This window comes from Pyxicephalus adspersus, chromosome 2 (assembly GCF_032062135.1).
Source record: "Pyxicephalus adspersus chromosome 2, UCB_Pads_2.0, whole genome shotgun sequence".
Taxonomy (NCBI): Eukaryota; Metazoa; Chordata; class Amphibia; order Anura; family Pyxicephalidae; genus Pyxicephalus; species Pyxicephalus adspersus.
In genome coordinates, this window is record NC_092859.1 from 58,755,780 (window position 1) to 58,770,889 (window position 15,110).

General features: G+C 36.4%; 1 protein-coding gene across 5 annotated transcripts in view; it reads right to left on the reverse strand.

Annotated features, from left to right (window-relative positions):
• FNIP1 (folliculin interacting protein 1) overlaps nucleotides 1-15,110 on the reverse strand; it is a 96,305-nt gene that overhangs the window by 25,037 nt on the left and 56,158 nt on the right. For 4 of the 5 annotated variants that reach the window (XM_072400823.1, XM_072400819.1, XM_072400821.1 and 1 more), the window contains exons 4-11: nucleotides 12,296-12,396; nucleotides 11,047-11,121; nucleotides 10,335-10,426; nucleotides 7,730-7,813; nucleotides 6,330-6,401; nucleotides 6,085-6,220; nucleotides 5,427-5,628; nucleotides 4,352-4,437 (exon numbers count right to left, since the gene is read on the reverse strand). In XM_072400823.1, the coding sequence (XP_072256924.1) occupies nucleotides 4,352-4,437; nucleotides 5,427-5,628; nucleotides 6,085-6,220; nucleotides 6,330-6,401; nucleotides 7,730-7,813; nucleotides 10,335-10,426; nucleotides 11,047-11,121; nucleotides 12,296-12,396 (848 nt within the window). The remainder of the gene's footprint in view (nucleotides 1-4,351; nucleotides 4,438-5,426; nucleotides 5,629-6,084; nucleotides 6,221-6,329; nucleotides 6,402-7,729; nucleotides 7,814-10,334; nucleotides 10,427-11,046; nucleotides 11,122-12,295; nucleotides 12,397-15,110) is intronic. The other variant, XM_072400822.1, reaches the window with a different exon arrangement.

Here is a 15,110-nt window from a genome sequence, read left to right on the forward strand (position 1 = left end):
TCATTAATGGTCGCCACTCTTTAATAGGTCTGTGACAAACACAGTATATACAATGTGATGAGCAAGGAGATTGTAATGTAACTGATATTGGGACTTGTTACGTCTGCTATGCACAGATGATTAGTCTAATTTAGCCATGTCTATGTTTTCTCCTCAACAGCACCTATATCCACTTCGTTTGCTGTTTTTGTTTTTTTTTGTTTGTTTTTTTTTCAAGAGTTTCTTCATAGTTCTCCCCAGAGGTTTTTAGCCGGTTGCTCCGCCCGGCTGATTTGAATACCCCGCCCAGCTCTCGGCAGCTCTCATCCTCGGATGAACGGATCTCAGTGAAGCTGCTCCGTGCTCTGTGTCCTCCTGTGCAGCCTTCATGTGAAGGAGACATAGGCAGCCCCGCCCCCATCTCATAGCACGAGCTCAGATTTCTGCCTTTGAAATGTATCCACTGCTAGCTCTCTGCGTGTCATTCTGCATCCTCACAGCTTTGTGTACAAACCTCCAGAAGTCACTCAGAAGGGGTAAATGTTTTTTGCTGCTAATATGAACTAAGCCTAACTTGTTACGCCACATTAATTATACTATTACACTACTACAAAGGAATGCACACTTAAAACTCAGAACACTAGGAAGTTGGGTCACAATACAGGGCACAGGACACTTGTGGCAAAATACATAGAATAGAAAAACAGGATATACTAACGGGGCAGGCATTACAAAGTTGTAACAAATAATTGGGAGAAGGTAGAACACTGAAAAAATAAGAGGTTACTGATTACCCATGGCATAAACAACTGGAAGCACTAAATTTGCCGTGTTTTGCCACAACCCCTTTTTTACCACCCGGCTATAGCTTCCTACCACCCCGCTGAAAAAAATTTCTGGGGAGAACACTGTTCTTTGCAGTCACTTTTTGTATACATGCACTCAAACAATGACTCTATGGTATTTTGCAGGGGAGCCTCTTATAGTCTCCTTTGAGACAAACTGACATCACAAGAGCACAAGTAGGTGACAGGGGGCAAAAATGATGAAGGCAAGAATAATGTGAACAAGGACCTTTCTGGCAGGAGAACTACAAATTATTTAAATGAAAGATGCAGTTTTTAAGTATTGAAAAATATTTTTGAAGTTACAATACCTTAATACCAGCTGTTCCCATACAGCTTCTGCCGACTCTCACTGCTGTGATAGTTCCTAAAAGAATTAGTATTAGAACATCGGGCAGAAATTGGTGGCTCTGCTTACTTTCAACCCAATTAATTTCCTATAGACATCCGAGGATGAAATGCTACATGAATAGGGTCGACCTCAGAAGTGAGAGAAAGTGTTAATCACACTACAACCCCACTGCGAGTCAGGGGTTAGGTTTTGCAAATCTGAAGAAAATACCAATGTTGCCCGTAGTACTTGGACAGAAGTTGTCATTATCTTGGAATGGAGTTTTCATTTACTTAAGAAAATTGCCATATTGTTTAAGGTAGCGTAAATAATTTCTTTACTCCCAACAGTCTTTAACCCAGCCCTAAATATGGCAATCTGAAAAGGAAATACTCCTTTACTCTAAAGACTGCATCAAAAGAGTGCATCTGAAGTTACTGGACTGAAGATGGCCAATTATTTTGTAGATGGTGAATTCTTACACCTCGTGGGTGGCAGAGCTCAAATCTAGATAAACAACAAGTGGTGCAAATCTGTGCCAAGGTAAGAAGCAAAATTCCAGTCACCCACCTATCTCCTCTTAAGGGAATTTCTGGTTGTATAGATCAGAGGCCAAGTGCCCTTGACCTTAATAAACACACCCAGCCAAAACTCAGACCACCTGAGACGAGGCTTCTGCCACTTATCAGAAATGAAACTAGTTTAAATTTAGAGATAGATTATGAGAAACAGGACACCAAGCCGGGCACTTGCCAACAAATTCAACTGGTAACTTTGAATTTGTACACCTGCTACACATATGATGCATTTAGTTATACTTTAGGAGGGACATCCAAATACAACTACAGATATAGATACCTCAGATTTTCTACATTTTAGATAAACACAAATAAAGTATATGTAACATTAAAAAAATACACACAAAGAATTAAAGAGGAAGTAAACTCAAACCTCGCCCAAAACAAAAAAATAGAGAGCAGACAATCGGTCCTGAGGTCTCTTCTATCAGGTCCCACATTGTCCAAGTATCCATCTTCGGGCTGGCACGCCGGGCGCCGCCTTCTTCTCCTCTTCTTCCGGGTGCTTCTTCTTACATCACCCGACACAGGCGCGAGATCAGGTGACGTAGATGGGAAAAAACATGCCGATCTCACTGCGTATGCGTAAGATTGTCAATTTTTTTTCCATTTTGATGCTCAGGCATGCACAGAAAGAGCAACCAGAAGATTTACCTCCAAAATGGGAGTACAAAGCCTCCCGAGATACCTACGTTACGCATCCCAGGAGGCTTTGCGCTCCCATTTATCTATTGAGAGTTAGAGGGCGGTGCTGCCCCCTTTTTTTTAAAAACAAAAGGGTGTTGCACTTCAAAAAAAAAAAAAAAAAACAGAAATTTTACCTTACATTAAAGGGTTGTCTACCCTTTTATGTAAAGTGAAAATTCTGAGTTTAGGTACGCTTTAAATTTGTGATGCAATGTGCAGGAATGAGTAAACAACCAGAACGTATGCACTACTAAGAGCATAACTTTCTGTACTAAACAACAAAATATAACGTTTACTAAGGGCAAAATGTACCTTACTAAGCAACGATTTATAACATATTACAAATTTTTCTGTGTCTGGGGAAGTTAAGCATCCTCTTGGCATGCTCAGGTACATGGATGGAAAAGTAAAAATGTGTTTCTTTAAGAACTTTGTTCATCTCTTCCTACCTTGGTACAGCATTTTTGAACCTGGAACAAAAGTCTGTATACTTGTGATGAAAGACTCAGCAAAGAAAAAGGAATTCTTAACTATTTGTAGACTTCTCAACAGCTATACAATCATATTGGGAAACATTATATATATAACATAATGTATTTATATTGTTTATACTATATTCTTAGTGAGCTTTGCAAAAATATTGCTTAAATGAATCCTTGTATAACATGTTTCTAAAAATGTGACGAGAACTGCGAATTGGTGCATCTTATGACTTGATCAAGTGCAACTTGTTATGCCTTTGAGACAAAAAAAGTGTTGTGCTAACAAAAGGTAAATCAAAAGGCAGCTTAATCTTTATTTTCTCACAGAGTGACAATCTAGGTCTTGTAGTCCTAAGTGTTAAATTAATTTCAAAACCAAATCACTAAAAATCTCATATAATCTTTAAAATGTTAATGTAAATTTGAATATCCTTTACAATGTTTTCAATCTGAAGCTTTAAATAAAAGATTATCAAATATTCTTGATTAAAGGTTCTTGTTAAAAAGGTCAAAAAGCTCTGTCCGTGTCTCCCAATCCAGTTTTCTGCATTGTTACCCTGTCTCATGAACTACAGTGACTAAAAGTGGCCTTTTTTTGATACACTACATGCATAGCCCACTGTTATCAGTATACAAAAACCTACCCTGAGAAATTCAATTGCAACCATTGCTGTAGTATGCAGAAAAATGTTGCAGGAGATCCACAGAACCTACAGTAGTTTACATTGCAGTGTTTTAGCAGATGTATTCAGACCTAACATAACGCTAAAAACACCACTATAAAACTTTACATTTACCTCAAATTTAACTGATGTAAACACTAGAAGGTGCCGTTGAAACAGAGATCTTTGTTTACACCAGGGGTGTCCAAACATTTTGCAAAGAGGGCCAGATTTGGTAGCACGATTTTGGTCCTGCATAGCACAGGCTCACCAGGGTGACGTGAGGGATTCCCTGTGGAAGGAGTCCGGTGTCAGTGCGGGCTCCGTGCAGAGGACGTTCTTGGAATCAAAGTGGGCGTGGTCCGTACGGGTCCGGCACAGCTTACACCCACTATTATGATGTAGGGAATTCCCTGTGCATACATGGGGACTCCCGCCCTGCCGATTATGCCCACCGAGCAGCGGGACGATAATTGCAAGGCGATTGATCAACTCATTTGGCCCCCGGGCCAGACTTTGGACATGCCTGGTTTACACAGATCTGAAACCTATCTATAATTTCAAATGGCAAAGTCACTGCTGCTTTGTACAGCACACAAATATACAACAGATATAGTCGTACCACTGCAACTACCAAGGTCCAGAAAACAGTTAATTTATATAAAAAACACCTAAATTACTGATCCCAGGTATTTCCACTTGCATAGGCCATGTCTCCAACCTTGAGAATTAGGTTGCTCCATTTTGATTTGATACAGCAAAAACACTACATAAAACAAGCACTTACCGAAATTCATTCAAAGCCTCCACAATCCTATTGTACGCTAAGCTTCTCTGGCTAGCATCTGCAGATCTGCGGCTCATTTTCATTGCCTTTAAGGGAAAAAAAAACAGGACTAGGTTTCAGCAATAATCCCAACAAGCCAGTGTCATCTAGGTTTTATCTACATCTTTACAAAACCACAAAATTGGATGAAGAGCTACCTACTGTAACAGGGATTAGTTTGTCTCATCCTGAAATTATGACAGTTTAGGCCCAACACTTGAGGCCAGTCCCTAGATCTACACCTTATGATTGTTGTGTTTTACTTGAACCATAAAAATCTTCCAATTTTATTAAATGACAATATTGTTATACTTTATTCTGTTCATTAGTGGGACATAAAACATTTCAGCTCACTGACAGTCCCCATAGTCCAAATCAGTATAACTATTTAGTGTACTATTACTAGTCGCAAAAGAAAATTATATCACCAAATAGAGGAGTAAAAAAAAACAAAAAACTTTCCCTGTTTATTCAATAGCAACAGAAACAACTTTACCATGTATATGTATATATAAAGTTGTGGTGATGAATTTTCTTTTTCGACTGATTTATTGGAGTTAAATGGGCCAACCAACACCAGGGATTTTCAACATCATTCATCCGGAGATGGACACATATCTATTTTGTTAAATATTGCTCTTCTAAAGAAATGAATGACACAGATGTTTTTCTGATTAAAATTTTTACAAGAGTATTTAGCTTAATGTAATTTAACTGTTCTACATTAAATATCATTACGTGAGGAGTTAAAGACATTATCTGCTTTTATGGTATAGAACACCTGCTGTGCACCATCACTTTCACATGTCATAACAGAAAGGTATATTATATAAGAGAGAAAGTATTTTTTTTTTCTACAAAAAGTGTGCAAAGAAATTTGCAAAAATGAGTGATTTTTATCAAATGAGCTGAATGAGATTCTTGTTAGACTTTTGCTGTGAAATCTACCTGTATGCAGACTATATTTTCAGTTGGTGGAATATTGTCAGAGTGTTACAAGGTTTTGTCATGCTTGTTTATAAATGTTTAAGTGTACCTGCTCGATAGCGTTTTTCAACTTATTCATGTGACTTTCAAACAGAGGAAAGTGAGAGAAGAAGAACTCATGGAATTTTCCATTTTCTTCCTCATCAGTTGACAAAGAGAAAATGACGCCAATGGCAATCTTCTTTTTTCTGGTGATGCCTATATTGGGCCCACTGCTTTCATCCGACATGTTAAAGCTTTCCTCTATTGACCTGTAAAAAGGAAAAGTTTTTATTTATACCCACAATCATTTGTATAAAGAAAAACTAAAATCCAATACATTAAAATATAAACCCTAGCAGACACTTGGGTTGGGTCGTAAATTTACCTAGCAGACACCAGGACTTGGGTCTTAAATGTACCCACAACTAATGTTGTCTATGTAAATAAGCTTACAAAACATTAGTGCACATGGCTAGTGTAATTTACAGAGGACACCTAACAACTATACTTTACAACCTGTCCCAAGATAAAGAAGGCAGCTGCCTTTAAAAAACTTGTAAGCCAAGTAACCTGGCAGTCTTTAGCTTTAGAAATTTGAGGCCAGAAGAGGCCTTCTTAAACCTTAAAGTACAGTTTTATTTAAGGAGAAGAGTGGACAAAATTTATTCACATTCCTACTTAAAGGAAATGGGACCTAATATAAAAAGCAGTATATTAGCTCTCACCATCGTGGAAACACGCCATTCTCCAGGCTGGTAGTTTGGCTACGTCGCCAGCGTCGTTGGTAGCTGCTGGCACAGCTGCTGTTAAGTGATGAGCTTGGAGAAGGAAAGGGGGTGATCAAAAGACTGCTGAGAGAAGCTGTGGATAGTGAACAAGTACATATATAGGTTAATTTAATGCCTTAAGTATACAAGTTAAGCATGTAAAACAAATTAGACTTTAATTAAAGGAAAAAGAAAAGGCTTACCAGATCTTGCTATTCCACTATCTCTGTCATCATTAAAACCCCGGCCAGGCATGTCCATGGGATTGCTATGTACTGTAAAGCAAATCTCAACATATAAGTCACATAACACAAATACAGATCTCCCTGCAAAACACCAATCTGTCACACCTCTAATTTACCTTTAGTAATAAAGTGAACTAAAATTGTAGATAATGGTGAGAGATTTAGGTATCCAAGTGCATGCAAACCCAACACCAAAGGCCTCAGCTCAACTGAACAAGACTATATTTTATATTTGTCAGATTGAATAGCGGAATATTTATGTTTGTTTATCATCAGAAATGTCAGAGTTCTGTTACAATGCCACATTTGTAGCTTGAAACATAAAGCACTTGGCGATCCAATGTTTTGCTAGTAAATGTATATTACATAATAGTGCATGTGCAATTCAGGACAAGTTGTTTTAGCTAGAACCACAAGCACAGTCACCAAATATTACACATAAACTGAGATCAGTTTCAGGTGTAATATATACAACCTAAACATGTATTTCTAATCATTTCCATTTGAAGATGATTTTTATCACTGGAAAGTAACAGAAAAAAAAGCTTTATACTAAAAAAAAAAGTAATCCTAATGGTCTGTGTAACTGACAACTTTCTATAGTTAGGAGATACTTTGTTAATTTAAAAATGCTGCAATTTAACAAAAAAAGAGGTGATAACCCAACAGTCAAGTGCCTGTTTCATTCATAACAATAAGTTGGAAGGAAAATGGCTTCATGGAAAAAGCAGCTATACAATCTGTAAAACTAATTCTGTTCAGCCGGGCTTTTTAACACCTGGATTGACAGGTCATGTGTTTGTAAAGGAATCTAGAATCTCAACATTTTAAAACTGACAGTCATGCAATGTTGAAAAGAGTGAAAGTCAGCTGTGGAAATAAGGGTTAACTTTTTCTCTAACCCAGAACGAAATCTTTGAATAAATGTATCTAAACCCAACTTCTATTTAGCAGTATGTTTGGCATTATGTATTACTGTCACCTTCTTAAAAATCCTAAGTGCAGTAATATAGAGTTATAGAAAACCAATTCCTTGCAGTGAGGCAACCCTAGCACTGCAAGGGATAAATGCTTTTTAAAGTCTAGGGGATATCAATAAAAAGTTAACTGTGAAGCATGAAGCTAGGCAAATGGAGGAAATATTAGGCTTTACACACACCTAAAGGTAAAGTTTAGTTTTTGACATCATTGAAATGTAACAAAAAGAACCAGTAGAGTTGGTGAGGTAATAGAGGGGACAATGTCTTACATATAGGTAGATAGAAGCATATTTTTTAAAATCCTTATTTCCACAGTGGAGGCCAAAATGAGAGCATGCAATGGGACAAAGAGGCTACACTACACCTCACACAGCACACCTGCAAAGAAAGAAGCACTCCGGATGAGGCGGAGAGGGCCCTGCTCAGAGAACGCCCGCCTGGGGCTGCAGAGCTGAGACAAACCTAAATTTTCAAATGCAGAACACATATGGAAAAGAATACAGTTAACAGGGAAGTATTACAGCATGAAGAGGAAATTAAAAGGTACAGGGCAGGGCAACATAGCATGTGGGTAGTCATTCAGATTAAAGTGGAACTTCAGGCAACCTGCTAAATACTGGTTGTAATACTAGAGGCAGCTTTGCAGCTTCCTTTATCACTCCCCAATTCTTTGGACACTGAATCAGTATTGTGATAAAAGGATGGTGCACAGCAAACAAAGAAAACATTGGTATCATCTGCCTATGTACAGTGGCAGAAGTATGTAAATCTTAGGACTGACTGAACAGTTTCACAAGGTTTTTAGCTCTTTTAACTCCCCATATTCATCGGGTTGCCCAAAGATCTGCTTTAACATGCAAGAGAGCACCTATTCTACAGCTACATAAAACACAGTTGTGCCAATTTCTAAAAACTACAGTAGAGAAAAATAAAGCTGCAACTAAAATTAGCCACATTCCTTGGCTTCTGTTGTCCATACAGATTGCAGATCAGTTAAAAATAACAGACACCTTTTTAACAATGAGTATCCTGGTATATTAGCTGTGAGTCTATTGTGCTGCAAGATGAAAAGTGATCCCAAACCAAACATTTCAAATGCATGTCAACATGACGAGCAGTATAAAGTCAGGATACACTTTCAAAATTGCTATTTTTTCCTTCATTTCATTTGAAGATATTTGCAAAAATAATGAAAATGTATTGTGAATAACATTCCTGTCATGTAAATATATTGATATATATAGATAATAGACAATGGTGCTTCTCCCAGGGAAACTTTTACCAAACACTATTTAATCCAGTTACAAAATGTATTAATTAAATATGTATAGAACATGGCACATCTTCCTGAATTTCTGAGATTACATTTTTTTTTTTTTTTTTGGGGGGGGGGGGGGGGGATGCCTGGAGTTCTACTTTAATGAAAACCTGAGTTTCTCCAGCTGCATTTTGCTTTCCTAAGTAAATTAGACTGAAAAAAGCAACCTTGTGATATAATATACTTAACACCTCTAACAATTTAAAATTCTTTTGAGTCTTTGCATAACAAACAAAATTACTTTAATCTACAAAAGCATGTCAATTCTACACCAGTGTGCAAATACCGAACATTGTGCTCACTCACCTAATTTTAAAAAATTACAAAAAGCATGTAGAGTAGTAGTCAGTGGGGTTCAGATTAGAATGTTTATTCATACAATAAGACTGCTGAAAAATTATATGCCAGTTTTCACTGTTTTTTGCATATTATTTATTGTTTAAATAGTATAATAGTAATAATCTGCTGAATTTAACAAAATATCCCAAAAAATTAAGTATTTATTTATATAAAAGGGACACACCTCAATAATGTTTGTATCAGTAAATTGAATCCAAGTGAGATGATAGTGGAGAAGATGAACATATTATGCTGCACTTATCAGGATCTAAGATATGCAGTAAACATAAATATAACTTCTATTAATATCTTTAATATCTATGTTAATATATATGTACACACACACCATATATATTCAATACCAATTGGCTTACTGAATGTAAGCATTATGTTTACATTTACTCAGCCAATCACACAAGAGGGCAGCCAAAGACAACTGTCCTTAGCAAACCCCTTGTGTGATTGCTTCTATACAATGCCAGGGGCAGATAATTGTAGTTTAAATTAAAAAGGGGCTTTCAGATTCCAAATAAGCTCCCTGCCACAGATACCCCTGTGTTGTTTGTTTGTGTGTGTGTGTGTGTGTGTGTGTGTGTGTAACATTTTAGGAATGAGGCAGACATGAAAAGAAATCTTTGCGCTCTCTGGAAAAAAGGTCACAGCCAGCAGGAATATATATATACATACTTCAAAACATCCTTCCCATTAAAAAACTCAATATAGAACTAAATCACATAGATCCTCAAAAAGCTATTTTATAACAAAATAAAGACTATCCCAGGAAAAGAGTGGTGCTGCAACCAATTATATTTTCTGTGTTTCTATTTGGGTCTATAAATAAAAAAAAAAAGTATAAAAAAAAATATGGGTAAGATCTCACTAGTTGGCATGGGCAGGACCAACATTTTTTATTCATGTTAGTGTGATTTAATATTAAATGATAGTCAATATTCTGTGAAAGCTTGTCTGCTTAGACAACACAAGCAACTAAAATAACACTGGCATCCAGAAACTGAGAGTTGATGGGGCAGACATAAATGTGAGAATAGTATTCGCAAGAATTGTAAATATAATTCATTTTTAATTGCTGACCTGGTTATATGGAAATTAGGAAAGTTTGAGTAAAGTCAAAAATCTTTAGCTGCATACTTGCCCCAGGTCAAGACAATCAGAGTGTCAGCCAAACAAGTTGCATTAACAGAAGATCAACAATGGCATCCTGCATTTTCTCCCATGATAATTTAGTATAAGGAGTTTTATTTTAGGTTACATGTGTGCAAATAATAAATTATAAACAATAAATACCATTCATCTACAAAATATTACCTATGTTTCCAAGGAGCCCATTCATAATGCTGCTGTTCTCAGCTTTTAGTGTGTTGTTGTCATGGCTTATATACTCTAGGCTGTCTTGTAATCTGTTGTTAAACATAATAATAATATTAATAATAAAATAGTTAAAAGTACTTTCAGTCTGATACCTATAGAGGTATCCACAGTGCTGACTAGTAATTATACCTATATTGAGGCAGGTTTGATCCTTCAACGTTATTGTGCTACTATAGAAACACAATCATGTTATACTACTTTTAGAGTATTATAGACGGCAAATAGTAATGTTGAAAGTGAAGTATTATGTAACAGCCAATCAACAAACTGCAATTCTCTGACAGCTCCTAATCCAGGAAAGGTGAAATCATATTGGCTGCTGTGGGTTTGCTGCACACTACTACTAAACTTTAACTATGTGCAGTAACCAGAAAAATTTTTGTGCACTGCTTTCTCTTAACCAACAGCATAAACGGTTAAAAGTTTGATGGTAAAATTGCAGTGGAGGTGAAAGCTTGAATCTGTGCCAAAGATACAACACTGGTCTTCACAATAGATAATGACATAACCTATGAGCTGTTCTGTTTAAACTGAAATGCCCAACAGAGCCTAACTGCTATAATCTAATTCACAATGTATATAAAATAACAATAGCTTTTAATGACCAACAAGCTCAAAGCTGTCCTGTGAAAGCAAAAAACAAACTCACGTGTTTAGGCTTCCATAAATGCTGCTCCCAGTTCGTGCAGTGAACACTTTGCTCAGCATAAGCTGGGGAGGTGAACTAGACAAAAGAAAAAGAAAATGAAACTGGAGAGAAAAAATTCATATACATTTTCACAAACCATGCAAACAGACAAACCATGGTTAATTAGTGTGGTAGGCACAGGAACAAGCTGGGGGGTTAACACTCCTTTTGGGAGTTATACAAAACTGTAACCTGAATGAGAAATACATTTTTAATGTCATGTGTGCCAATCTGTAGTGCCATCCTCCCTCTTGGAATCACCAAGAGATCGAAAACACTGATTAGATTTACAAACATCTACTGCTTATTTCACACCACCCACAAAAAAGTACAACACAGTTGGAAAGGTGAAGTAAAATGGATTTGAGTCCAGTTTTACAAAAAAACAATTATTCCATGAAATAAGTACTTTCTTACAAGCATGATACCTTTCACTGAAATCTCAGAGGACCCAAAAAGAGGGGGGGGGTTGCCTTCATTTACTGGTGTAAAAACTGTCAACTTTAGATATTGAGATCTATAATTTATATATGTATGAGATCAATTTCTTCTAGCAAGAGGAGGTAATAGGAAACTGATTTTAAAACAAGCATAACACCTCAACTGGTAGAAGTAAATGCAAAATGGAAAATTCTCAAGTGCTTAAACAAAAACACTGAATGTTTGCCTTTAATACAATTGTTCTTCCACTAGAGATTTTTGTCCCTTGCATTTGGAAATGTATAATGCTGCCTTATGTGTATGACTTTATTATGTAAGTATATACTGAACATGATGGTAATCTTCATTTAACCCATGGACTGGTGATTCTATGGAATTCAGTAACCATTTTGAAAATAACAAAGTGAATGATTAATGTTTTAATAGGATAAGCTATGGCAAATTTGGAAAGGTAACAAAAGGGAAGCATATCATTGCAAAGAAGTGAAAAGGGACACAAGTTCCTAAACCATGGTGTAATGACTGGTTTTACATATAACTTAGGTCTGCAACAATGTAGGTTAGTACTATCTGTGGTCCTTAACAGGTCACCTAACTTAGACAGGAAGGTGATAGTGGTACCTGGTGGAACAAAACCTGGACAAAAATTATATCTAACAAAGCCTACTTTACAAAACAGTGGTGCAATAACACAAATAAGATATAAACAACGAGTGCTTCTATACCATTGCATAAAAAGTTATCCTGATATATAAGCCATGAGACCTACCGTATCTGATGAATCTTTAGGGTGGAACCTTTGTAGCTCATGGCCACTGAACCAAACATCATTTCTCCAAGCATGTTGGCATCTGAGGAACTTCGAGAACCCTATAAATTAAAGGTAAAGCAGAAGCATTAAAGCAAGCTGTGTTATACAAAGTAATTGTATTCTAGACTATTTTGTCTTTAATCGACAATGTTCTTTCTATTAGTGCTCCTCAACTTCAACACTTCTAAAATATGCTGTATTAGTTTTGATTTAATTTCCAACAAAATATTTTTAGCATATCATGACTAAGTTTACATTTCTGTAACAGTTTATTTTTTTCCCTACATATACATAAGGAATATGTAAATTAGCAGAGCTGCCAGACACTGCTTGTTGTGCAAGATACAGTCATCAGCCTAAACATTAAAACCACCAACAGATGAAATGAATAGCACAAATTAAATTACAAAAACGTCAAATAAGAGAATATATTAACCACAAAATTACCCCAGTTCTTGAAAATGTGTTGAAAGCAAAACGAGAAATAAGTAAACATAGGGTTCAGACTTTAAAAACTGTCAATTTGTAATGGCTGGAAGCATTGGTCAAAATATCTTCAAGAACACCAAGGAGGAATGCAGTAACTACCAATAGCGGTCCAACGTAAACCAACGACACCTCAAGGCTTCATAATTGCCTTTAAGGGAATTAAGGATATGGGTAGATTGGAGCTCATTTTGTCTTATCTAGACAAGAACAGCTCCAGAACACGAGACCTACTATAGCACACATTACTGAAGAACTTAATGTTGGCCATAGGAGAAAGGTGTCACAAAAATATAGTAGCTTTCTGGGTATGGGACGCCTATGCAGACCAAGGTAAACCATTGAAAGCACTTGCAATGGGCACATGACTAACAGAACTGGACCATGGAACAATGGAAGAAGGTGGCCTGGTCTAATGATTCACACGGTTTTAAATTATACTTTAATTGGTATTAGAGTAAAACTCACAGTATGCTTTATGTTTTTTAGAGTCCCCTCTATTTGTTAACATTAAACACTTCAAGAGTAGTTTAAAAAAAGAAAAAACTCAAAAAAGTTTATCTACTTTTAATTTTTAATTTAACTATAAATTTTTGTCATGACACAAAAAATAATCTGGTCCTTAGCAAGTCCTAAAATTGCATAAATACAACCTTAAAGTTCAGAAAAGATCAAAATGCTGTGCTTCTACAAGCTATTGAATCATGGGGATGTACTTAGTTTTTTTGCACATGGCTTTTCCTATTGTGTATTGTTTTAAATCATTTTAAAAACTGCTAAAGACGAGAAAATTTATTTTTATTCTGTCCTGATAGATACAACCTTAGAACTAAAGGGATGTAATTTATTTTTCTCATAACTGTAAATTAAACTCAAAGGATGTCAGGAAAATATACAACACACATGTGGATATGTTACACACAACAACCACCCAATAGGGATAGACATGTATACTTCACAAGAATAATACCTAAATGTCTGATTTGGTGCCTTTTTGTATGGTTTCTATGGTATTTTTTAAAGGTTCTTGATCACAAAGCCATTTCAGACTTCCACAGGACAAGCCATTTGTTGAATTATGCCACGTAACAGTCCCAGAGAAGTGAGTTAAGCTCCTATGCAGCACATTAGTCAGATACTCATGTTGTTATAGATCAGATCATCTTCCTAAAACAGCACAATAACCAGTCACCATCTACATTTAAAATAACACAAACCAGAATTATTACTAAGAGATAGCTTTGGGGTTACTATTTTAGGAACGCTGTAATAAGATGCTTGTGATCTCTGCAAGTTCCCTTGACAGGAAGAATATTTATCTGCATCAGATGACCGCTTTCTCCTCTAGCCAAAACTTCTTCTCTTATGTAAAATGTAACTCATGCCAAGCAAGGAGATCCCAAAGCAAAAGCCAAAGGAACAACTCAGCATTTAACAGTTACATGTGCTTGTGATTTTAACTCCTTACCTGCTGTATGCAAGAAATATTACATATATGGAAAGACTATAAAAAGTCTGCATTCTGCAGCAGAAATCAATGACCATAATAATTATAGAAGATACTGCTTTTTGACAACATTTAGGCATAACTGTGAACTTAACACAAATTTCCATCTGGAAATATATCCCTCCTAACCATAGGTTTATTATATAATTTCCATTTACATTGTAAGTCTGACTTTGCAGTGATGCTCTGCTGAACCCTAGGGTTCCTGGAATGATTTCCAGGGGAACCATGTCTGCCACTTGGCGGAAATGCAGGGGATTTGTAACCAACAGTGGCAGCTTTTCCGCTTCCCCTTGATATAGCAATGCATACCACCAGGTGCATTTATCAAAAAGTCTAACAATTTCTGCAACACCTGCAAAACTCACCTGACACTGCTGGCTCACAAAGGCAACAAATCTCTGAGTACTCATGCAATATCATTTGTTGCCATTGTGAGCCAGCAGTGTCAGATGAGAGTTTTCCAGGTGTTGCAGAAATTGTTAGGCTTTCTGATTATTCCTCTAGAGAGTTCATCTTTTTTTTTTTTATCAAGATAGATACAAAAACATAGAATACTGAATACACTATTGTGGATGCACAGGTGGATTTGTGTAAACTGCCTGGTCTGTGCCCTTGTGTCCTCCTTCCCACACTTGTTGGGGCGGGAATGACCTGGTAAGAAGAAAGTTATTGCTGTTTTGCCCCGATGGATCAAGGGAAAGAAAGCAGTTGGTAAAATATAATCCCATACTAACAATTGCAAGTTTTTTTTTTTTTGTTTTTTTTTTAACTATTATG